Below are 25,613 nucleotides of genomic sequence, written 5' to 3' on the forward strand. Positions count from 1 at the left end.
GTTATGAATTTATTGGGGGGGTGAATCACCTAATAATATTAACTTTATATTCACCAGTATTAGTGGTTTATTGGTTTTGAAGTATACTTTTCTTGAATTCATCTATTGTTGACAGTTTCTTAGACCTTTTAGCCTTTTGCTTCCTCTCAATCTCTATGCTTTTGCCTTCCTTATCCACAAATATTTAAAGATTTTTAAGATGATTGATTGTCTCTGGCAAAGCTGTCCGGACAATTTTACTGTTACTCCCAGGTTTGATGAAGTCTTAGTACTGGTTAACCTAATCAGAACATTAATATATTTACACAACACAAATCAAGACATAGGATAAATTTTTATTGAGCCTTTTAGTTTACAACATGAGGTAAAAGGCAAGTCAGTTCTCTTTAAGTGATATTCTACACAGCTGTAGTAAAATATTTTAAACTTCAAGGATTTATAATGGATTACATTTCTTAGAAGTTGGGGATCAAGTAAACAAGTTCTAACTTAACTTCTTGAATTTTCCAGTTGACTCTTCCCTTCTTACAATAGTAACCAGTTCTAGACACCCAAGTTTCTTCAAGGCCGTGTTTTATTGTTGCTGATGTCTTTACTATTTCAGTCAATATCCACTAATTCCACTTCAAAAATAAGTTTTGCATTTGGTGGAATTCTGTTGAAGAAGTCAAGGTAAATTTATTTGATAAAACTTGCCTCTCCCCTCATTCCCCTTAGTGTAAAATTAGAATTATGGGACTTCTCTGGTGGTGCAGTGCTTAAGAATCCGCCTGCCAATGCAGGGGACACGGGTTGGAGCCCTGGTCTGGGAAGATCCCACATGCTGCGGAGCAACTGCGCCTGTGCACCACAACTACTGAGCCTGTGCTCTAGAGCCCGCGTGCCACAACTACTGAAGCCCGCGCGTCTAGAGCCCATGCCCTGCAACAAGAAGCCCACGCACCACAATGAACAGTAGCCCCTGCTCGCCGCAACTTGAGAAAGCCCACGCGCAGCAATGAAGACCCAACACAGCCAAAAATAAATTTATAAAAATAAATAAATAATAAAATAATAAGAATTATGTATATTGAATACTGGTAATTAACTCCAAAGGGAGGGCTTTATAGTTGACTCAGGGGCTAGTACATAGGAACCTAGAGGTTCCTAAAAGTATTTCTGTGAATGGAGGTCATAACCTGTCAATAAAGGCTGACTAGATAAATTCAGCTTGAACTAGCATCTTCCTTACCTGGATGCCGCTCTAGCACTGCCAGGTTAGCCACTGCCTGATGAAGGCTGCTGCTCAGTGCCCCCCACCCCTGCCCCAAGTGATTTCCGTCTAGCTGGCTGTGTAAGTTACATTAAATCAAAGTTCATACGAGGTAGTACCTGATACTTCACGAGGGAGCTGCAGTTGGCCATGGGATTTTGATAGGCTGAGAAGAAGGCTGTTACATTCCCACGTAACTGTAACTGATAAGACTAGAAAGGACTTCCAATTTTTTTATCCCCAAACTCACTCTAACTGGTCCTACTAGTCCACTGGGAATGGAACCAACAACTAAACTACCTTCCTACTTAGCTATTGGATTGTTCTGGTCGTAACAGACTGGAGTCAGGGCTCTTCTCTTTTTTTTAATGTTCACAAATTGGGCCTATCAGAAAAGTACTGTCACTAGTTACAATCACAAATGCTTACACTATGATGTTGGACCTGTGGTCTCCTTCATTTCACAACTGGTTATCCCCAACGTGTTCCATTTCTAAGCTTTGAGTACCCAATTAATTGCCTGAAATCATATGGAAGCATAAAATTACCATGAGCCATATCTGAATCCTACAATTTACTACAGTTGTTTGTATTGAGCATCTTAACTCCCTGAAATAAACCCTTCAAACATTAATAGTAGCTTTTCAAAGATGGAAACTTAAACCTCAGTTTAGGTCTTGAAAATTAAGAGCTTAAATAGGAAGAAAAAAAGACTCCAGCTCAAGTTAGAATACTTTGTAACAGTAGAAAATATTGTGTATATTGGCGGTGTTGACACAAAAGCATCTAAATATCAGGAAGACTGGTCTGGACAGGATCTCTGATCTAGAGGTTAACCTGGACAGCATTTACATACCTTCAAGTGATCTTTCTTAGTGATTTTTTTCTTTTAATTACAAAGGAAAAAAGGATACTTGGCATCAGGCTGTCCTTTCTTTCCATAAGCCCATTCTGGTTCAATCTCCAGTCGAGCCTTTTCTCCTTTACTCATAGTCAAGAGTGCTTCATCCCACTAAAGGCAAGAACATAAAATCAAAACTAATGATACTTTACAAAAGCATGCAAAGCCAGAAGAAAGGCAAGATTACATACAAAGCATTCTGTTACAGGATTTCATTATGTCCTAAGGTAATGTCCTTGGGTGAGTCTCTAAATTTGTCCTTTATTTCCTCAATGAAAAAAGTTAAGGACACGTTAAACGATTTTTTAGTGTAAATACTTGAACTTTTCAAAATGATATAATGTCATTTTGTACAAATTTGGATCTTAAAGCCAAATTACCAAAAACAATATGATGCAAGGATACAGAATATATTACTAGTATCATATACTCTGTTGAAATGTAACAATTACATAAAGCTCGAATGATAGATCTGTCACATACTGGAAATTAAGAGTATGGTTGACTAGAACAAATTTACCAGTAAACATTTTAGTTACAGAAACAGAAAAATAGCTCAACCTGATATATCAACTTGGTATAATCAGATAGTAGTTAAAAGTGATTTTCAACTAAACCTTTAGTTTCAAGGTGTTTTATATTCTATTTTGGGCTCTGGATATGATTGAACAATATTTTAGGTTTTACCACAGTACAAAGAATAACACATTAAGGGTTCTCATAACTGCATTTAAATAGGCATTTTGGTTATTAATGTTTGATGTCCTGCTCTTTCATCTCCTTTTGTACTGTACACTGCAATGGTCAGTACAGCTCAAGTCTAACTTCCCCTTTTTTCAGAGTTTCCTTCTGTTATCTCTCACATGTAAGGGTGGGTAAAGGCATACTTAACATTTGAAAGATATTTTTGGTGTTTGAGCCTAAATTGTGAGAGGGCCACAGGAAAGACTCCTAGAAGTTTCTATCAGTACTTCAGTGGAACAGATATTTTACCTTTCTGAATCATGTATAAGTGGTACAACAGCTATTTAATATTTTATAAGAATCAAATTTAGAAAGCCAAACATTCTGGCAATTACGAAGAAAAAAATAATAAAAGGGGCAGGCATGGAAGGAAATAATATTTGAGTCTATTATGTGCTTTAAGTTATACCTATTTAATCTTTTTTTAAAAAATATTTATTATTTATTTTTGGTTGCATTGGGTCTTTGTTGCTGTGCGCGGGCCTTCTCTAGTTGCAGCGAGCGGGGGCTACTCTTTGTTGCGGTGCAGGGGCTTCTCATTGCGGAGGCTTCTCTTGTTGTGCAGCACAGGCTGTAGGCACGTGGCCTTCAGTAGTTGTGGCGCACGGGCTCAGTAGTTGTGGCTCGCAGGCTGTAGAGCTCAGGCTCAGTAGTTGTGGCGCACGGGCTTAGTTGCTCCACAGCATGTGGGATCTTCCCGGACCAGGGCTCGAACCATGGTCCCCTGCATTGGCAGGTGGGTTCTTAACTACTGCACCACCAGGGAAGCCCCCTACTTAATCTTTTAGCAACCTTGAGGTAGGCTGTACTGTCTGAGATCCAGAGAACGTAATTTGTGCCAGATCAGTTAGCGATGATAGCACTTGATTTGTGAGACTCGAAAGATTGTTTTCATCTTATTCTCAAACCTAATTCTTTATGTTACCATACCACAAGTCGCATGTGCCAGAATATCTACTGGTTCATGGCCAGTTTTTACTTACTCCTCTGATAACTTTGCCTATCCCAACCTTAAAACTTAAAGGCTTGGCATTTTTCTTCTTCTTCGAACCTGTAAAACAGATTTTCTTTATAATTAATAATGAAGTTAAGTTCCAATTGAAAAACACAGTGATTTAGGTCTTTAAATTGATTTCAGAACTTACCATGCTATGCATCTGAAAAGAAATAAAAATTCAGAAAGCCAAGTAATTCATCAAGAAAATTTTGGATGTAAAAATAATTATGGTCTAAAGGAGGGAGACGGAAAGGACCTATATTTACACCATTAAAATAACACTATTCGGCCTTTTATATTAAAATACAAAAGCCTGAGTTTGGGGCATTAACAAAGTTTAGACTAAGCTGCTTTATTTTTTGCTTTTCAATGATCAAAAGGTCTTCATTTACACCCAGCCAAGTAGTGAACTGAAAACCTTTTACAAGTAAATCACAGGTGTAAAAGACTTCTGGAAAAAAAATGACAGCCAAGAAGAAAGGTACTGCCAACACAAATATTTGGCATGCCCTAAAGCCAAAGAGATAAGATTACATTTAGACTTACTCGTTTGAATATTAGTATCAAAAACAGTCCCATCCTGTAGTGTTCCTGTATACCAGCAGTGAACAATATCTCCCTTTTTGGGAAAGTTGGTTTTATCTCCTTTTTTAAGAACAGATTTTGTATATTTTGGTGGACCCTAGAAACAAACAAAAACAACACACAGAGTTGTTAATTCATGTCCTTTTTTTAGAAGGATGACAAAGACAATACTTATACAGCCAACTGTGACCTAAGTCCAGTCACAAGAATTTCACAGATTTGGTAACAAACTATTTTGCCTCTGGTTCACCACTGAGTTAAAAAACTATCTCATTTCAAGTCTGTGATGAGAATATTAGTAACTAGCACACCTATAATTTCAAATAACTTCCAGCTTCTTTGGAAACCAATGTTCTTTTGACAAGATTAATTATTCATCAAACCATAAAATGAATCCAGTTATTTCCCAAGGTTAGAAATATCATTACATTTTAATTCCTATAAAATTATAAGGCATTAAATCATTGTGACATCTTTTCAAAGATTTGAGTTGTGTTAGCACCAATAATTGGCATTACTAAATATTTGAATTATATCCAATTAGAATAAATACAAGTAATATTGCATCTGTTCCTGGACTTGAATTGAAAATAAGTTCACACAATGAATGGAATTATGTGTAGAAATTACCGTAAGAGGCATATTTCCTAGAACAAAGCAGGATTATCAGGGTCTTTTTTTAAAAAAAATAAGCTAAGGGTTAATCTAATCATTAGTGAGGAATCTATGAGAGGAAAGCAATTTCTTAGGCAAACTTAAGAATATATAGAATTTTATACTACAGAACATTCCAAATGTTTTACAGAAATTAACTCTCCCTTATGAGGTAGGTACTATTATTATCCCTGTTTTACAGATAAGGAAACAAAAGGATAGATTGGATAAGTAACTTGCTTAAGGTCCTAGAACTCCAAAGTGGCTGTGTAGGATTGGACACCAGGCAGCCTGGTTATAAAGTCCAAGCTCTTAACCACTTTACTACCTCTCAAGCACATATGGAATGTCAGGTATTATACTAGTCATTTTGTTATGTCCATTCATTTAACCATACAGCAACCTGGCAGTTCTTTCCCCATCTTTTATAGAGAAAGTAGTGAGGCCTGGATAGGGTATAAAGCCCTATCCAATTCAGAGTCTTAAGGATTAGAACTTTCAGCTAAAGCTAGGCTGCCTCCCTAAGTCAAAAGAAAGTCACATCTATAGCTTGAATACAAAGTATATTACAAAAGTAAGCCTTAACTTTCTTCCTGACCCATTCCAAGCTTGTTTTAGTGAGACGTTACTTTAGAAGTCTACTGCTAGCAGTGTAAACTGGTGCCATCTCTTTGGAATGCAATTTTAAAATGTTAAAAGTATGATAATTCTCTTTGTACAAATACATACTCAAGAAGTAATTTGAAACTTAGGAAAAAATCTTTATGCAGTTATTCCATACACTATTATACATAATGGCAAAATAAAACCACACATTTATGGTAATATAATAGTCAGTTTTTAGTAATGTGGAAAAATTCTTATAAGATTATGAGAAAAATCAGTAGAAAGTTCTACAGTAAAATCTCAACTATTTCAATAAATATACACATAGAAAATATTCAAAAATATTCTGAAATGTTAAACATTCATTTCTAGGTGTTGGAATTATGTTTTCTCTATCCTTTCCTGTTATATCAGAAAAATAAATGATTTTTAAGGAATATAGTTGACTTGACAAAAACTGTTAACGTATATCCCAAATTTGAAAATAATTTTAATTTAAAACATTTAAAAGCCACAAAATGAGGATGACAACATACGTATATTATGTGAGAATATCAGAATATCAAGACTTTATTAAAGAAATTACAGATAACTATTGAGTGGATAAGGTACGATTAGCAAATAATAGCCACATTTTAAAACTTAATGTCATTCCATTATTTTCCCATTTGTTGTACCACGTTGCTTGGGCATGTTGTGTTACCTACATTAGAGGTCCTAGAATAATGCAAACACAATAAATTGGTGGCTATATCTCAGTCTTAACAGTGAAGGTGCAATCTGCCTACTTGGGGCCTCAATTTCAGTGTTTCACAAAGTGTCTTTTATGGATCACCCATACCTTGGCATTGTTAGAAAAGGGCCTAATATAATTAAGTTTGGGAAATACTGCATTAAAGTTAAATATGCCTCTATTTTGCACAACTTCTCAGAGCTAATTATGCATTAGCTAATATACACTGTGAATCTTCAAGTAGGAGACGCAAGGTACAGCTTTTGATGATACATGAAAACAACCTGGAACTTCTGGGACCTATAAAACACACTTTGTAAAATGGTGGATCTCATTTTGGGTTTCATTGCAAGAAACTGATTGCTTCATGGTGGGAGGTCAGATCAGTCCCAAGCTATCCTGGAGTTAATGTGCTTGAATGGACCTGGCTTTTAGGTAATTTCCTGGCTTTGCAGCAATTTCTTAGTCCAGAGTGAGGAAAAGAACTACATTCCTGAGACTGGCTCTGAGCTAGAAACTTCTAGACACAGAGATAAAGGCACTTTTGAGAGTAATCATCATAGGTGCAATTAACTAGATCACGGCATAGCCTCTAAAAATGAGAGTACAGTTGACCCTTGAACACTTTGGGTGTTAGGGGTGCCAACCCTTCCTGCAGTCCAAAATCCATGTATACCTTATAGTTGGCCCTCCCTTTACATGATTCCTCCGTATCCGTGGTTCTGCATCCGCAGATTCAAGCAACTAAGGATTGAGGGTCATGGAGTACTGCAGTATTTACTACTGGAAAAAATCTGCATATTATAAAGGACCCATGCAGTTCAAACCCATGTTGTTCAACGGTCAACTGTATATTACATAATTATTCTTAATTCAAGAAATATTTGAGCATGTTCTATATGTTAGGAACTAGAGATACATAGCTAAGCTGGCAGACATGGTTCTGGCCCTCCCTCTAGGTATGTATATGAGACATATGTATAGGTATGTATAGGTATGTGTTATGAGACCTAAAGAGGAAGCACAGGGTGCTAACATGAGAATGACACAGTGATGTAATCCAGTATAGGCTATAGGCTGGGAGAGGGTTCTCTGAAGTAATGTTTACACTGTATCTTGAAGGACAAAAGAAGGTCACTCAGGTAGTAGGGGAAGGTTTACAACAGAGAATAGCATTTTCATAGCAGGGAAGAGCATGAAAATAGTATAGTCTGCAAGGTAAGAAAGAAAAGAGAATGGTATGAGATGAGGCTGGAAAGACATACAACACACGTTAAGAATCTGGGTTTTTATCTTTAGGTCACTGAGCAGCCAATTACCAGTTTTAAACGAAGAAGTTACAAAATCAGATTTGTGTTCTAAACACATCAGTTTGACCTAGTTGAGGAATGGATAGGGACTCAAAAGTGGAAGTGGGGAGGCTTGATAGGAAGAGGTTAGTATAGTAGTCTAGGTCTATGCTGGGGTGCCAACATTGAGGATGACAAAAGATGAGCAGTTTTGTGATATATTTATGCAGAATCAACAGACTTTGGTGATGATTATATGTAAAGGAGTTATGAAGGATGAATCTCAAGTTTTTGGCTTGAGCACTTTTACAGTCATTTCTGATGTCTGAGTGTGAGTTCCTGACCTAACTTATACTTTCTCTCCTGTCCAATATTCATTCATACTTGAAAACTTTCCTCAACACTATTTAATACATAATAGGTAATAAATATATTGACTATGACTGATTTATTTAAAGTCCAGTAAGAGCTATTAGACAAGGTTCTCTGCATTAAGATGAATAAGGTAGAGGTAAATAACATAGATAACCATGTGCTACAGAAATTTTTGGCAGTTATGTAAAGTCTGGGATGGTAAAAGTTTCAGAGGAAGCGATGAGCCCATGACCTGGGTCTTGAAGGGGACACAGAACTGACAAATAGGGAAGTTGAGAGGAGAGACACACTAAGCAAGAAATAAAAGTATGGACAGTTTAGTAGACAATGGGCAGACATCTGTGACCGAAGAAGAACATTTCTATAGAAGTAGTAAATATGGAGCTGGGCAGGGGCCAGATATTGGAAGGTTTTGAATGCCAAAAATGCAATCCAATAGAAAAACAATGAGTCACAAATGTAATTTTAAGTTGTCTAGTTGATGCATTGATAACATTTCAACATGTAATCAATATAAAAATGTTGAGATATTTTACATTTTAAAAAAAAATCATATTAAAACTTATTGCATATTTTATACTTAAGGCACATTTTAATTCAGAGTAGCCACAAAGTGCTCAGCAGCCACGTATGGCTAGTGATACTGTATTGGACAGTGCAGTTCTAGACAGTATAGAATTACTGAAGATTTTTGAGTAGGGTGTGGTTTGCAAAATATTTTAGGAAGCTTACTAGAACAGCCATTTTGCGGCTGAATGATGATGAAAGAGAATGAAGGCAGATTAGTGACTTTTCCCACACTCCAGGTCTGAGGCCTTGGAATGCTTGAGAATCAAAAAGGAATGGATGAAGATGTGAAAAAGGAGATGTTTGAGAGCCTTAGATCTGAGGGAGACATGAAAAGGAAAAAGAAAACCAAAGATCAGAGAATTTTTAAACTGGGAAGAAGAGAATGGTTACAACTATGTATGTTAATATTTTGGTAAAATAGAACACAAGAGTATATAATGAGAAAGGAATAAGAGAGGGTTGAGAACTTCTGGAAAAATGTCAAGTAGTTTATGTGGATGGGGAATTGAGCGAGGGATAGTATGAAAGCTGCTGAGTAGCAGTGAAACTAGAAAACATGCTTGGCTGATATTAAGCATTAATTTATACAAAGCCCAGTAAAAAGTTTGATGATTATTTTTCTTCACAATACTTGCTCTGCAGTCCTGAAGCATGAACAGAGAAAGCAGACAGCAGAGACCAGCAAAGTACTGGTCAAGAAGCTATGGAATCTAGGCAGGAAGACAATGAGTACATAAAAAAGAGGGCTCACACTGACCAGTTAAATGAAATGAAAAGAGGTCTTAAAGAAAAGGATATAGTTTAGGACTCTCACGAAATCTCTCTAAAGTGTCTCCAGCCCTTACAGCTTTTACTTTTATTTGTAATGCTCTTTTTCTTAACCTCTTGATATATTATCTGCTACCTCATACATCCCTTACTCTAATTTTCTGGAATACTCTTTCTGGAAGATAAACTATGTTGCCAACTGCTTTTGTAACCCTTCTAATAATTATTATACCTCTACTTACCTTAGTAGCTGCTCAATATTTGCCCAGTATATAAAACATTTATCAAATTATTATTATTATTGTCACTGATACTAACACTGCTAGGGATGAGTGAGCTTAGTTGTTAGCAAGATATTATCAAAAGTGGCAAGATAATCATCAATTTAGCTCTACTGAGGCTTTTCAAAGAGCTGTCCTTAGCTCTACTAAGGCTGTCCATTTACAGAAATAGTTGATTTTTTTTTTTTATGGAGACACTGGTGGAAAAATGTTTTATTTTTTTGAATTTTTGAGTTTTATTTCATTTATTTTTTTATACAGCAGGTTCTTATTAGTTATCCATTTTATATGTATTAGTGTATGTATGTCAATCCCAATCTCCCAATTTCAGAAATAAATACTTTTATCTGGCTCTTCAAACCTTGGTACCAAAATATAAAACCTGGGTTGGGAAAGATGAGACAGATGAACCCACACCCTGCAGCCAGGCCTGAATTAACTATTTATATTGCCTAGGACACCATGTACATCAGAAAAAGCTAAAAATAATCAAAAGGAAGTTTCTTTCACTCAGTCCAACTTGGCTATAGAACAGACCCTTAAAATAGCTTTCAAAGCTCAGAAGTTCTGGCCAGACATAGAGGCAATATAAAATACAAAGCTAGGGCTTCCCTGGTGGCACAGTGGTTAAGAATCCGCCTGCCAAGGCAGGGGACACAGGTTTGAGCCCTGGTCTGGGAAGATCCCGCATCCCGTGGAGCAACTAAGCCCGTACACCACAACTACTGAGCCTGCGCTCCAGAGCCCACGAGCCACAACTACTGAGCCCACGTGCCTAGAGCCCGTGCTCCGCGACAAGAGAAGCCACCACAAAGAGAAGCCCGCGCACCGCAAGGAAGAGTAGCCCCCACTCACCGCAACTAGAGAAAGCCCAAGCGCAGCAACGAAGACCCAACGCAGCCAAAAGTAAATAAATTAATTGATTAATTAAAAACAAAAAACAAACAAAAAAACAATGTACTGATTTGGCCATATGAGTGAGAACATGTTTAAAAAAAAAAAATACAAAGCTAGAGGTATTTCACAGGAAAGGCTTACTAACTGTAAAGCACTGGTTCTTAGGGTTTTTTTTCCTTATGGAGTACATCCAAGGGAGATAACCCACTCCATACTAGTGTTTGGCTCACTGAAAGTGGCCATACTCAACCACCCCTTATTATGAGAACTCAGTGCTGTAGAGCAAATACTTTTTCTCAAATTCACATGCGAAATCAAGTAAGAATACATTCTATACAAACCTCATCCAGAGTCTCTTCAGACTTGGTTTCTTTGGGTTTATCTTCATTAAGCTTCACATTTTTCACCTGCTCAGACACTTTGCTTATACTTTCAGTACCCTTGAAACGCTGTAAGGAAAATGGTCTAAAGTTTATCATATTCATGTCTGGCTAAGAACAAAGGAAGAATCTTATATTAAGCATTTTAATCAACAAATTATGAATCTCAAACTATCTCACAAAATAAATTCTGTAATGAGATCCGTAACCTTTAGAAAGACCAATTCAGACTCAGATATGAATACTATCCAATCAATTCCTTAATAAAGATTCTTTTTTTGTGTGTGGAAGGTGGTCATTTCATAGTTAACATATATTGGAGAATTTCTTAAAATTTGCTTTTCTAAAGGCTCAGCCTAGGTCTAACAAAGACTTTAAATTCATTAATGAAATGCAACTTACTTTAGATTTAAAACTTTTCAGTGTCCTTAAAAATCTGTTCCCGGGCTTCCCTGGTGGTGCAGTGGTTGAGAATCTGCCTGCCAATGCAGGGCACACGGGTTCGAGCCCTGCTCTGGGAAGATCCCACATGCCGCGGAGCAACTATGCCCGTGAACCACAATTACTGAGCCTGCGCATCTGGAGCCTGTGCTCCGCAACAAGAAAGGCTGCGATAGTGAGAGGCCCGCGCACCGCGATGAAGAGTGGCCCCCGCTTGCCGCAACTAGAGAAAGCCCTCGCACAGAAACGAAGACCCAACACAGCCAAAAATAAAATAAATAAATAAATAAAATTAAAAAAAAAATCTGTTCCCTTTCAAAATATCAAAACATCCTGCCATATTACAGATTAGCCATGCTAAATTTGACAGTCCATTTATGATTATAATTAAGAAAAAGTGCAGGCGGAAAAAGTCAACATATTCTGCAAATAAATGCACTTAAAGCTTTTTGGGAATAAAATATCTAAAATGATATTCTGGTAATAAAATGTAACAATACTCACCTTACTTTCAAAAAGATGGTTATAGGCTGTAACCAAATGGTCCTTGTTAGCTGTCTTGGCCACATTTTTAATGTTTCCTAATAACTTATGTTCTGCAAGAAACTATAAAGAAAAAAGCTGGTTAGTCAAAATAATTTCCCTCATGTAAGAAAGGGTCTAAAATTAGAAAATGAACTTTTGAGTTAGCAATTATGTTTTCAATCATACTATTGATAAAAGAAATGAAACATTACATTTTATACTCTACATAACAAAAACAAGATTTAAGGAATATTAAAAAAAAAACCATATTGGGTAATTATAAGAAATATTCAAAGATTAGAACTGTAATATTGCATAGTGGTTACACTGGTGTGTACTAACCCTTTTCCCATCATGGAACTCATGGAAGAGCACACTTACACAGCAAGCACATTTTGGTAACTGGGCAAAGCTGCTCCTGGCAGGATGTTACTTGGCCCGTGCCCTGGGAGCCTCCAGCCATGTTGGGTATTTCTATCTTGACATATGTGTAACCCATTCTTGGCACACCCAGAAACACTGTTACACAATGCTGGATATATAGTGTTCAAATGTTTAGGCTGTGGTGTCAGACCATGTGGGTTAAAATCCTAGCTGTCTGATTTTAGACAAGGGACTAAGCTTTCCTAAAGACTCCGTTTCTGCATCACAGTGAAAGATTAATAACAGCATCTTATGTCAGAGGCTTCTTATAAGGGTAAATGTAATAAACCATTTCCAGTCACACAGTAAGAACTCAATACATATTACCTATTTGATTAATAAAATAATGTATTTAATAACTCTAACAGTAGAATTCCATTTCTCTCAAATATAAGACTAAATTGTTAGATGAATACCAAAATACCTTCATCTCAAAATCATGTACATGTTTCCCTTACTTTATTCTTCTTCCTTTTCTACCTTGTGGTCCTTGCTTGATTCCTCATTTTGTTACTTTCTCAAAGTTGTCCTCTGGCATCTTTTAACCTTTCTAACCTTCTAACCTTACAATAAAGCAGTTTTTCTGAAACTATCACTATTGCATTTTTCTCTCTCACTCTTAGAGAAATGTTGTAAACGATAAAGGCTCATGGGAAAGGCTATTTGATTAAATAGAAGCAATCAGTTACTTTAGCACTGTTGTGATTTCTTTAGCAAGTTTTCAGAAAGATATCCAAAATATAAACATCTCCATGATATCTTATGATCAATAAAATAGTGATTGTCAAATATAGGTTTACATATGTGAATGAACACTGAAGAATATGCATTTAAAAGATTAGTATATTAGTATTAGTATATTAGTATTTTGACAAGCCAAGTCTCTTGAAATTGTACAACTTGGGCCAGTTTTACATTAGATTCCACCTTGGGATGATTTGTTTTATAAGAATTTGATGAATATAGTACAGTATTGAGGCATTACATGTTAATAAATGATATATTTACTCTATTGTTTCAGTGAAATGTGGATTGGCTTAAGAGAAAATAATTCCACTAAAATGGTATAAAATGGTGTCTGAGGCATGGTCTTTCATTTTCACCCTTGTATCCCCAAACACTGAATATGGTTCTTGCTGTAGATGTTGTATAAGTATTTGCTGATGTCAGAATTATTATTCAGGAGGGAGATTATTGCAAATTAAGTTCAAAATCGTAGATAAACCACATTTAGACCACTGCTTCTATTTCTGATAAGTGGGAGATGCTGCGGGCACACAAACTGTACAGTCGTTCAGCAATTTAAGAAGATATGAATTATATTAATTTCCGAAGGAAAAAAAGCCGTCTGACAAAAATAACTTGTGACTACATTGGGTGGTTAAGATGGAGACTGTGCTGAAAAATGCAGGGCGTAAAAGTAGGAAGAATGCCAAATAGATTTCTTAGTTTGTTTATAACAATGGGAGACCACTGTACCCGAAATACTCATGTAACTCCCCTAAATATAAAGGTGAAAAGATCATTTAAAGGGTCCATATTTTTAAAGTTAAACAGAGAGACTGTAAAAAAATCACACTTATTAGTGTTCAGTGTTTGGTAATTGATGAGAAAAGCAAATCGCACCATCGTTCCCACCGAAATCTTCACATCCCTTCTCATTTCCCAAACAGCCCACACTCCCCGCCAGGGATCTATCTCATGCAAGCCTCCAGTCCTCGGGCCCCCGCCTCAACCCCCAAAATCTCCTGGGTTCCTTTTTTTTCACAGCCTCCACCTCACTCAAGCATCTCAATGAGGTTCTAAATCTGCTACTGCTGCGTGCCCCAAGAGGTAAAATTGCTCCACCCGCCCAAGTAGGGCCGGCCCGAGGGGCGGGAGCGTGGTTCGGGAGCGCACACGGGACCTCTCCGGCCTTCCAGGCCACCGGCCGCTGGAGAGCGAGGGCGGGGGCACGGAGGAATACGGAATGTATGGGCATCTACGGGGGGGTGAAGTGTCCCTCAGCCGCACCAGCCCGGCCGCCCCGCCGCCTCCGGTACCGAATCTGAACCGTGATCCTGCAGAAACTTGATAATGTCCTTCTTAGGGAGCTGCTCGCTGCGCAGCTGCTCCACGGTCCAGGCCCGCTGCGGAACGACCGCCGCCATCTTCCCCCGCTGCCTCCGCTTTACTGAGCCAGCCCGCCTGGGTTCGGCATCGCCCCGCCCCAGGGGCGTGGCGCGGACCCTGCTCGGAGCTCGAGGGGGCGGGGTCACGGCGCTACCCGGCAGGATTGGGGCCAGTGTTTGAGTGACGTCAAGGCTGTGCTCCGCGGCCCTCTTTGTTGAGTCCGGGGTAAAACCAGCCGATGTGGCCCCGGCAACTGACTACGCAGAAAGCCGCAAGCTGTCAGCTGCTCTTAATTGGAACCCTTGTGAGGCGACGACCTCCAACGGTAGTGATTGTTTACCATCCATTACCCACACTTGTTTATTACCGACAAGCTGCTATGCATTTAAAGTCTTTAATCTGTTTAAAGGAAACAAAAGCATTAAGACATCTAATCTCATTTTATCTAGTTCTAGCCTAAAGATTCACATCTGACTTGGCTCAGTCCTTGTCTATCGGAACAACCTATATTCTACCACTTTCCTTTTAAAACTCACACAAATTAAACTAAAATACAACCGGTTCCCTTCCCCCTCCCAAATACAAACATATGATAAACAGTTTGTCTAAAAGCAAGTCCAGACACTTGACCATAATAAACAATGTAAAGTGGCTACACTCAGGATGGCGCTTGCTGATGGTGGTGATGAGGAGGTGACATTATTAGTGGTCCAAACAACCTCGTGATGTGTGTGTACTTTTCCTCAATACACGAAGAAACAAATCTACAGAGGTTACTCGAAGTCGCCGCTTTTAGAGGGGAGAAGCCGGGAATTGTATCCAAGTCTGAGGTAGAATGCTATCGTTAGAATAGAATAATATCACCCCGACGCTTACTGCTCTATATCATTTATGAAGATATAATGGTGGAGCATCAGGACGCCTTGCTTTTTTTCCTTCGGATTTTCCAACGAATATCAGGACCAAACCATTCACTTCCCTTTTAACAATACAAAATATTAAGATAATGGGTTGCCACTCCTGAAAGAGACCTGGCGTTTTGTTTTCTCAGCCTGGATAGAGAAATAAGACACGTTATTTAATTTTATCTAAACACGTTTGTTTTCACCTCATCTTCCGATTTAAAAACATGGCCAACCACAAGGAATAAGGCAAGTTAGAGTCTCAATAACGTTAAGTTTAAAAAAAAAAAGGTATCCATTGTTTCTGGACCTCAAGTTTATTTATTGTATCATTTTAAGAGGCATCAATTTCGCAATGATGCCCGGACACCTCGTCATTAGAAACGGAACCCAACTTTAGAGTCGATAAAAAATTGACACGGGGACCAAATTTGGGGTGGCGCCATAACAACGCGCATGCGTCTCCGAGAGGGCCGCGGGGTTTCCGGAAAGCCCGCCAATCATTTTCCCCACGCAAACTCAGTGGCGGCACTTTCAACTGGATAAACAGGCCTCAGTCCCGCCTTCTAGTTCTAGTGTTTTTTATGCGAAGATAACCGATGGGGGTTGGAACGGAGGCTGTTGGGCTGCAGCAGCTGCTGGCGTCTGAGCGAGGCCTTCGGTGGTCGTTGGCCTAATGAGCGGGCGGCAAAGAACGCTTTTTCAGACGTGGGGCTCAAGAGTCTCCCGATCCACTGGGGCTCCGAGTTGCAGCTCTGGAACTGAGCGGCCTCAGAGCCCTGGCATCTCCGGGGAGGGTTTTCCTGCAGCGGCACAGGCAGCAGAGGCGGCGGAGGCGGCAGAGGCTCAGCCCGAGTCGGACGATGATGTGTTGCTGGTCGCGGTGTACGAAGCAGAGCGGCAGCTGAGTCTAGAGAATGGCGGGTTCTGCACCTCAGCGGGCGCCCTGTGGATTTACCCTACTAATTGCCCGGTGCGGGACTACCAGTTGCACATCGCCAGGGCCGCTCTGTTCTGCAACACGCTGGTGTGTCTGCCTACCGGCTTGGGAAAGACCTTTATTGCCGCCGTGGTCATGTACAATTTCTACCGCTGGTTCCCCTCCGGCAAGGTTGTCTTCATGGCCCCCACGAAACCTTTGGTGACACAGCAGATCGAGGCTTGCTACCGGGTGATGGGTATCCCGCAGTCCCACATGGCCGAAATGACAGGTATCTTAGAAACAGTGGGCTAATTTGAAATTAAGATCTGGGACCCAGGGAAAAGTATGCGTTCTGGGAAATAGCGTTAAAGGAATTCCTGACCCGTGTGGAATAGTCCCTAGATCACAATATGCTTATTTTACGTCTTCTCCCTTGAAATATCATCTACTTGTAGCAAGTCCAGCTCTAATGAATAGGGTTGCTTTATTCAATCTTCAGAGAATTCCTGTATCTTGTCGGAGCATTCTGAAGTGATGATGTGTGTATACCCCATCGGTAAGTGAACATGAGGTTTCCTGACTTTCTTCCGCAGAAGGATTTCCCAGTTGAAGAATTTTGTTCTCTTCAAATAGTATGTCATTTTGTAGGAATTCTCTAATGGCAGTCTAGTCGTGGTTTTCGGTAAAAGCCAGCAGTGACATCTGGACCACAACAAATCTTTAAAATGCATTCCCATGATTTGTCCAATTATCATCTCGAAAGCACATTACCAAAGCAGGAATGCATTCTGAAAATAGGCCAGGTTATTTATATTTTACAGATAACAGTCGGGAGTTTAGAATGTGCAATGTCACTTTTATTTACAGGATCTACTCAAGCTTTCTCAAGGAAGGAAATATGGGGCAGTAAAAGAGTCCATTTTCTTACACCTCAAGTCATGGTAAATGATCTTTCTAGAGGAGCTTGTCCTGCTGCTGAAATAAAGTGTCTAGTTATTGATGAAGCTCATAAAGCTCTTGGAAATTATGCTTATTGCCAGGTAATTTTGTTAAAAAGTATTTTATAGTGTAAATATATTGATGAAGAGCATTTTGGGGAATAATTATTAATGATGGAAGTTACTGATGGTATTACTATGAAAAGCCTTATATCTATTATCTCAACAGATGGTGATAGGAAATACTCTCCTTCATTCAAATCAGTGTCTCTGCTGTTGTTTGTTTTTTAAATTTTAACAAGACTGTTAGTGTCAGATGTAGATGATGAGAGTCTCGTTGAGGCAGTGATCTACTACCATATAGTGGTAGGTAGTTAAAACAATAATAGGTGGTGATACTAGGGAGAGGGTATAGAGTAAGAGTAGAGGGAAAGTTTGTTTCATTTAGCGCAAAGAGATGAATTTCACTGCCAGTTTGTGATTTTGTAAAGCAGTTTCCTTGGGGACTTTTAAGTATTATTATATCTCTGTATTATCTTCTCCAGAATTGTCATCTAGAGTTGATCTCAGCCAGGAAATATATATATATTTTCCATTTATTCATATTTTTCCAAGTTAAATTAATACCCAGTGTGTTAAAGTATCTGCTTGAAAGGAGCATTTTAAAAATTTTATTCTAACTCTATGGAATTCATTTTGTACATTTATCTTATATTTAGCAACTTTTTTTTTTTTTTGGCTGTGCTGCACATCTTGCAGGATCTCAGTTCCCCGACCAGGGATTGAAGCCAGGCCATGGCAGTGAAAGCCCAGAATCCTAACCACTAGGCACCAGAGAACTCCCCTTAGCAACTTTATTTTATTTTCAAAAAATTTCTACACGTTAGGTGATTTTTTTTTTTTTAACTACAAGGCTTATGCTTTCACTGAGTATAATGAGACATGACTGACTTCTTTAATATCTAAATAGCACTAAGAGTTTATACTACACTGAATATTGCAGATATAGTTTCCAACAGGCACACGGCTTGTTGAAGAATGTAGCTTCCTGGGTTACAAACACAACACCACCTCTATAAAATGCTTGAGAATCCCTCCTGGAAAAAAAGTAATGTATCAGGGACATTTTTGTCTTGTATCAGTTTTTAATTAGGACGATTGTTCTTAAGTCTCCATTAAGTATAATGTTCTATCTGCTTTTTTTTTTTTTTTTTTTTTTGGCCGTGCCTCATGGGTTGTGGCTTGTGGGATCTTAGTGCCCCGACCAGGGATTAAACCTGGGCCCTTGGCAGTGAAAGCGCAGAGTCCTAACCACTGGACTGCCAGAGAATTCCCTATAATGTTCTATCTTTAAATGTATTCTGTATCATGTTTTAAAAAACTCCATAAATAATATTTTTTGAGTATTAATCAATATTCAGTTTGAGTCTCATTGAATTCATCTTTGACATGGGTTGAAATCAGAGCAGTTTTAAGATAATCTAGTTTTAGTACCATTTGCAATAGCAAGACATGGAAGCAACCCAAATGTGCATCAACAGATGATTGGATTAAAAAGATGTGGCATATATATATATATATATATATATATATATATATGGCACACACACACACACACACACTGGAATATTAGCCATAAAAAAGAGTGAAATATTGTCATTTGCCACTCAGTGAAATAAGTCAAACAGAGAAATACAAATACTATATGATATCACTTATATGTGGAATCTAAAAAGATAATACAAATGAATGTATATACAAAACAGAAACAGACTCACAGACATAGAGCACAAACTTGTAGTTACCAAAGCGGAGAGGAAAGGGGGGAGGGATAAATTAGGGTATGGGATTAACAGATACAAACTACTATATGTAAAATAGATAAGCAACAAGGATTTACTGTAGAGCACTGGGAATTATGCCCATTATCTTGTAATAATCTATAGTGTTATATAATATGCAAAAATACTGAATCACTATGCTGTACACCTGAAACTAAGACAGTATTGTAAATCGACTATACTTCAATTAAAAAAAAATAATCTGCTTTTAGTTTCCTACATCTAATGTGGAACTATGGGATACTAAGAGCTGTTCCTGTGACTCAGTTTACTTAGGGGTCCTTTTTCCTTGTATTGGGGCATATGGGAATCTGGCAAATTATCCAGTATTGATTATACCAGAAGTGGGTGTTGAATTCAAATTGTAAAGCCTAGAGTGATGCTTTGGTGCCCCTTAGAAAACGTTTTAGGATTTAAAAGGGAATTTAGATTTTAAAAATTACCCCAAATTAGCCTTATTCTTTTTTTAAAAAATTTATTTATTTATTTATTTTATTTTTGGCTGTGTTGGGTCTTCGTTTCTGTGTGAGGGCTTTCTCTAGTTGCGGCAAGCGGGGGCCACTCTTCATCGCGGTGCGCGGGCCTCTCACTATCGCGGCCTCTCTTGTTGCGGAGCACAGGCTCAAGACGCGCAGGCTCAGTAGTTGTGGCTCACGGGCCTAGTTGCTCCGCGGCATGTGGGATCTTCCCAGAGCAGGGCTCGAACCCGTGTCCCCTGCATTGGCAGGCAGATTCTCAACCACTGCGCCACCAGGGAAGCCCCAGCCTTATTCTTTTATGAATAAACTTAATTTAAAAATTGTGAGCCTTACACATGAAATCTAACTTCTTTAAAATCTTTCCTAAAACAAACTTTTTTCATTTCAAATCTAATTTCACTTTTGTATTTAATTTTTTAAAAATTAATTAATTAATTTATTTTTGGCTGTGTTGGGTCTTTATTGCTGCGCATGGGCTTTCTCTAGTTGCGGCGAGCGGGGGCTACTCTTCTTTGCGGTGTGAGGGTTTCTCATTGTGGTGGCTTCACTTGTTACGAAGCGTGGGCTGTAGGCTCGCGGGCTTCAGTAGTTGGGGTACGTGGGCTCAGTAGTTGTGGCTCGCAGGCTCTAGAGCACAGGCTCAGTAGTTGTGGCGCACGGGCTTAGTTGCTCCACGGCACGAGGGATCTTCCCGGACCAGGGGTCGAACCCGTGTTCCCTGCGTTGGCAGGCGGATTCTTAACCGCTGCGCCACCAGGGAAGTCCCTGTATTTAATTTTTTTTTCTAGTTTTGTGTTATGATTTATCTTAATCTGGCAAGTGTGCATATGGATATAGCTGTAAGCCTAGACTGTGGCCCAAGCAATGGAGAATAAACTTGATCTTTTTCTACCATTTGCTCTTGAATTAGCCCTTTGAATATTTTGATTTGCCTCAGTATAGGCCTTGATGTCGTAGCTTTATGTATAGAAGAAACCCTAAAGTGTTTTTGATTGGGATAGAGTATAAACCTAAATCATTTGCTCTTCAGATAACATGATAGTTCCATCTGCTAGCCCATCAATACTCTAAATAAGGAACAATGATTAGTGGATCAGATATAATAGCTTGTTCAACAGAATCATTTTTATTTTTGTATTGGGCAGATGAAATTAAAGAATTGTTTGTTTGTTTTTTTTTTAAGGTTGTAAGAGAACTAGTCAAATATACAAATCACTTTAGAATCTTGGCTCTTAGTGCCACACCAGGTAGTGATATAAAGGTAAGTAAAATTTATTAATGTTTAAGAAAATAAGAACTTTTGTATGTGACCAGATCAGTTTTCCATTCTAGTATTTAGTTTAACATCAGGAGTACAGCATTTCATATAAGATGCCTACCTTTTCTTCTATGGTTGTAGGAGACTATCTACATTAGAGTCTTCAGACTTCAGTGTGCCAAAGAATCACCTAAAGCTGTTGTTTAAATTTTTACTGTTTTATTTTGAAATGACTTTAGACTTCCAGAAAATTTGCAAAAATTAAAGTCTCTGTATATCCTTCACTCAGCTTCCCCTGTTAACATATTACATAACCATAGTAAAATTATCAAAACCAGGAAATTAATATTGGTACAATACTAGTAACTGATCTGCAAATCTTATTTGACTATTGCCAGTTTTCCCACCAGGGTCCTTTTCTGCTCTGGGTCCAGTCTGTGATCCCACATTGCATTTAGTTATCACGTCTCCTCAGTACCTTCCAGTCTGTGACAGTTCTCATTCTTTTCTTGTCTTCCATGACCTTGATGCTTTTGAAGAGTAGGTGCCAGTTATTTTGTAGAATATCCCTCAATTTGGGATTGTCTGATGTTTTCTTATGATTGGAGTGAGGTTATGTACGCATTTTGGGCAAGAATACCCCAGAAGTGATGCTGTACCTTTCTTAGTGCATTGTATCTGAGAATACATGATGATTTGTCTTATTACTGGTGCTGTTAATTTTGACTTGGTTCAGATGATGACTTTCTGGTTTCTCCATTGTAAAACTACTGTTTTTCCCTTTTTAATTAAGTCTGTTGTGGGGGAGATACTATGAGACTATGTAAATATTCTGTTTTAGCATCCAGTGATGGTTCTTGCTTGAAACAATTATTACTGTGCTGTTTGCCTAATCATTATTTCTTCTTTCCCTCATTTCTTTTACATTTTAAAATTTGAATTCTTCTGTTGTGAAAAGCTGTCTTCTCTCCTCATTTATTTTTAATTCAGGTCTTTACATCAATATGGACTAATGGATATATATATATATATATATATTTTATGGGCTACAATCCAATACTATCATTAATAATTTTGATTGTTCCAGATTGGGCCATTGAGAATGCCTTGAAGATGGCTCCTGTGTCCTTTAGAATGTACTTTTGTTTGTTTGTGTGTTTGTTTTGAACACTTCCTAACTTATTGGCATCACAAGATATTTTATGCTCATTTAGTATTTTTCCTGTCCCCACTGTGGAATCCACCATTTCTCCAGGGAGCTCAGGTTTCCTTTATTGGAGGATGGTAAAAAGTTTTGAGCCCTATCCCATGCAGATTTTGAGCCTTATCCCATGACATTCTAATTTAGTAGCTCTGAATGGTCTTCTGTGTTAGGTTCTGGATAATTTCAAAGGTAGCTTTCAATTCTGCCAGGCCATAGACTTTTTTCCTTCTGTCCATAGCCTCGATTAGTTTTAGAAATTTCTATCCTATCATTTCTGCCCAACCTTGTTTAAACATGCTTGATTGTTTTTAGTCATCAAGTCTCTGCTTAAATATCACCTCTTCAGAAAAATTCACTCTTAAGCTATGAAAAGTCAACTCTTCCTATCTTGTTATTTTCTTCTTAATATCTACCACAATCTGTCATTCTTTTGCTTATTCATTTATTTGTTGTCTTTTTGCTCCACTAAAATAGTACCTACATGAATGTAGGGATTATGTCTATCTTGGTTATACCTCTATCACCAATTCAATACCTGGCATGTGGGAATTACTCAAATATTTCTTTTTTTTTTTTTTTAAAGACATTCTTTTTTTCTTATTTTTTATTTTTTATTATTTATTTATTTATATTTATGGCTGTATTGGGTCTTCGTTTCTGTGCGAGGGCTTTCTCCAGTTGCGGCAAGTGGGGGCCACTCTTCATCGCGGCGCGCGGGCCTCTCACTATCGCGGCCTCTCTTGTTGCGGAGCACAGGCTCCAGACGCGCAGGCTCAGCAATTGTGGCTCACGGGCCTAGTTGCTCCACGGCATGTGGGATCTTCCCAGAGCAGGGCTCAAACCCGTGTCCCCTGCATTGGCAGGCAGATTCTCAACCACTGCGCCACCAGGGAAGCCCACTCAAATATTTCTTGAATGAATGAATGATTAAAAATACTAAAGTCTGGGACTTCCCTGGCGGTCCAGTGGTTAAGACTCCGTGCTACGAGCACAGGGGGCACGGGTTCAATCCCTGGTCGGGGAACTAAGATCCCACATGCCGTGCGGCCAAAAGAAAAAAAAATACTGAAGTCTTAGTCAATTTTATAAAATGGTCATATATTTACTCTAGAGTTTGAATGTATGTGGACATTCAGTAACTATAGTGTACTGCTGTATTAGGCACTATACTAGGTGTTGGGAATACAAAAGTGACTAAGATGTGATTCTTGCCCTAGAGGATTTTTTGTCTGAAACTAAGCCCATGAGGCTTTACTAGTTTAAAAAAAAGGAGTTCTTAATTTCTGGATACTTTCAGGATTCTTCCTCCCTCCCTCCCTCCCTCCATCCATCCATCTATCTATCTCTCCCTTCCTTTCTTTTTTTCATCACACCCAGTAGTACTGTGGTCTAATGGTACAGCAGTTGTTTATACCAACAGGTTTTTTGTTTTTTCTTAAATTCCCTATTTTTACAATTAAGTTCCTTTATAAGCTTCTGGTGAATGAAATTTAGCTCCAGAAATACATTCACATCATATATATTGATTTAAATGGAAAATATTCCACTCATTTATTTATTTATTTATTTATTTATATTTTTGGCCACACCCGCAGCTTGTGGGATCTTAGTTCCTGGCCAGGGATCAAACCCTCACCCTTGGCAATGAAAGCGTAGAGTCTTAACCACTGGACTGCCAGGGAATTCCCTCCACTCATTTATTAATAATTGATTTAGCGTAGGACCTGTGCCCTCAGTTTCTTAACAAGTCAGTTTGTAAAGTATTCCCAAGGTACATTTGTATCTTTTAGTAGTAACAGGACTTCTCTGTTTTCCCCATTAAAAATCAGTGGAAAAAAGTATTTGCCAGGGAATCAGGAAATCTGGGTTTTAGTTCTGGCTCTAAAATTGACTGTTATATAATGTTTTGGGGATTTGGTTTGCTAATCTAAAACTTCTCTTTTGTCTGAGTCTTTATAAATATTGACAGGATATAACACTACCATTGGAAAACACAAAATACATTTGAGGAACTTGTTGGACATTTTATCTCTTGGATGCTTGGCATGCAAGAAAGATGTTTCAAAAGCATTTTCCCCTATTGTGCCACTCCTGATGTGCTATAATTTGTAGTTTTAAAAAATATTTAATGATATAAATTTCTAATGTTTTTTTTAAAAACTTATTGCTATTTTATTTTTGTTAGTGACAAACTAAAAAATTTAACAAGTAATATAATATATATCATACTTAATTGATTTTCTGTAGGCTGTGCAACAGGTTATTACTAATCTACTAATTGGGCAGATAGAGATTCGTTCTGAAGATTCTCCAGATATTTTGCCATACTCTCATGAAAGACGAGTTGAAAAGCTTGTTGTTCCCCTTGGTGAAGAACTTGGAGCTATCCAAAAGGCATATATACAGGTAAGCCATTTTTATCATAATTCAGGGTTTTAATAAATGAACTGGTAATGTAATTACTTTAGTTAACAGAGTCTGACTGTGAGAATATATAGTTATAATCATTTATATAATTAATATGGTAAAAAATTCTTTGAAATGAAAATTTTCAGTATGAGTGCCATGTTTTATATGTACTGGCAAACTATAAGTTAAAGAGGAAATACAAAATGATGGACCATTTCTAAAGCCAATTATAACCTTATGTGGTTTTGTATTTTCTTAAGTAAACCTTTTAATTGCAGTATAACCAGCCCCCCGAAACATATATGAACAGCATAGTGCATTAAATGTAAGTGTGCAGCACAGTGAATTTTCACATAGTGAACACACCCAAAACATGTATCCAGATTCAACCAGAACTTCCTTTGTAAGGAAATATATTTTCAATATATTCCTCCCTGATCCCTTGTACAGCAGTGTTTCTCAACTGGGGACTATCTTGCCCACTTGGTGGCATTTGGCAATGTCTTGACACATGATTGATTGATTGATTGATTGGCTGCATTGGGTCTTTGTTGCTGCGCGCGGGCTTTCTCTAGTTGCGGCGAGTGGGGGCCACTCTCCATTGCGGTGCGCGGGCTTCTCATTGCAGTGGCTTCTCTTGTTGCGGAGCACGGGCTCTAGGCGTGCGGGCTTCAGCAGTTGTGGGTCACGGGCTCTAGAGCGCAGGCTAAGTAGTTGTGGCACATGGTCTTAGTTGCTCTGCGGCATGTGAGATCTTCCCAGACCAGGGCTCGAACCCGTGTCCCCTGCATTGGAGGGCGGATTCTTAACCACTGCGCCACCAGGGAAGCCCATTGACACATTTTTGATTGTTCTAACTGGAGGGTGTGGGGAGTGGACTTGTTACTGGCATCTAGTGTATAGAGGCCAGGAATGCTGCTTAACATCCTGCAATGGATAGGAGAGCCCCCCCAACAACAAAGAATTATCTGGTCCAAATGTCAATACTGTAGCTGTAAGACAACTGCTTAGGCAGTTATCACTTTCAATGGGAGAAATTTGGGGTAGCAATTGGTTTTCTAAACTTCATAATTATTGTCATGCTAGGAGAAAACCTTGTTTTTATATCCTCATTGCTGTGGATTAAA

General features: G+C 38.4%; 2 protein-coding genes across 2 annotated transcripts in view; one reads left to right on the forward strand and one right to left on the reverse strand.

Annotated features, from left to right (window-relative positions):
* Window positions 1-315: 315 nt before the first annotated feature.
* Window positions 316-14,626, reverse strand: FKBP3 (FKBP prolyl isomerase 3). The gene is made up of 7 exons (XM_036841741.1): window positions 14,464-14,626; window positions 11,978-12,079; window positions 10,994-11,101; window positions 4,441-4,576; window positions 3,881-3,948; window positions 2,167-2,264; window positions 316-655 (listed from the first exon to the last, which is right to left on the reverse strand). Exons 1-7 carry the CDS (start codon window positions 14,569-14,571, stop codon window positions 601-603), a joined length of 675 nt encoding a protein of 224 aa, XP_036697636.1. The 5' UTR covers window positions 14,572-14,626; the 3' UTR covers window positions 316-600.
* Window positions 14,627-15,962: 1,336 nt separating this feature from the next.
* Window positions 15,963-25,613, forward strand: part of FANCM (FA complementation group M) — a 57,723-nt gene continuing 48,072 nt past the window's right edge. The window contains 4 exon segments of the mRNA XM_036843086.1: window positions 15,963-16,646; window positions 17,225-17,397; window positions 20,799-20,876; window positions 24,325-24,483. Of these exon segments, the coding sequence (XP_036698981.1) occupies window positions 16,112-16,646; window positions 17,225-17,397; window positions 20,799-20,876; window positions 24,325-24,483 (945 nt within the window). The 5' untranslated portion in view covers window positions 15,963-16,111.

This window comes from Balaenoptera musculus, chromosome 2 (assembly GCF_009873245.2).
Source record: "Balaenoptera musculus isolate JJ_BM4_2016_0621 chromosome 2, mBalMus1.pri.v3, whole genome shotgun sequence".
Taxonomy (NCBI): Eukaryota; Metazoa; Chordata; class Mammalia; order Artiodactyla; family Balaenopteridae; genus Balaenoptera; species Balaenoptera musculus.

Excerpts from the sequence above, each read along its gene's own strand:
- FKBP3 (XM_036841741.1), bottom strand. The coding sequence starts at position 14,571 with ATGGCGGCGGTCGTTCCGCAGCGGGCCTGGACCGTGGAGCAGCTGCGC. Across the intron at positions 11,102-11,977 it reads ACCATCTTTTTGAAAGTAAG|CGTTTCAAGGGTACTGAAAG; the intron begins GTGAGTATTGTT and ends TTTTCCTTACAG. Across the intron at positions 4,577-10,993 it reads CTGAAGAGACTCTGGATGAG|GGTCCACCAAAATATACAAA; the intron begins GTTTGTATAGAA and ends GTTTGTTTCTAG.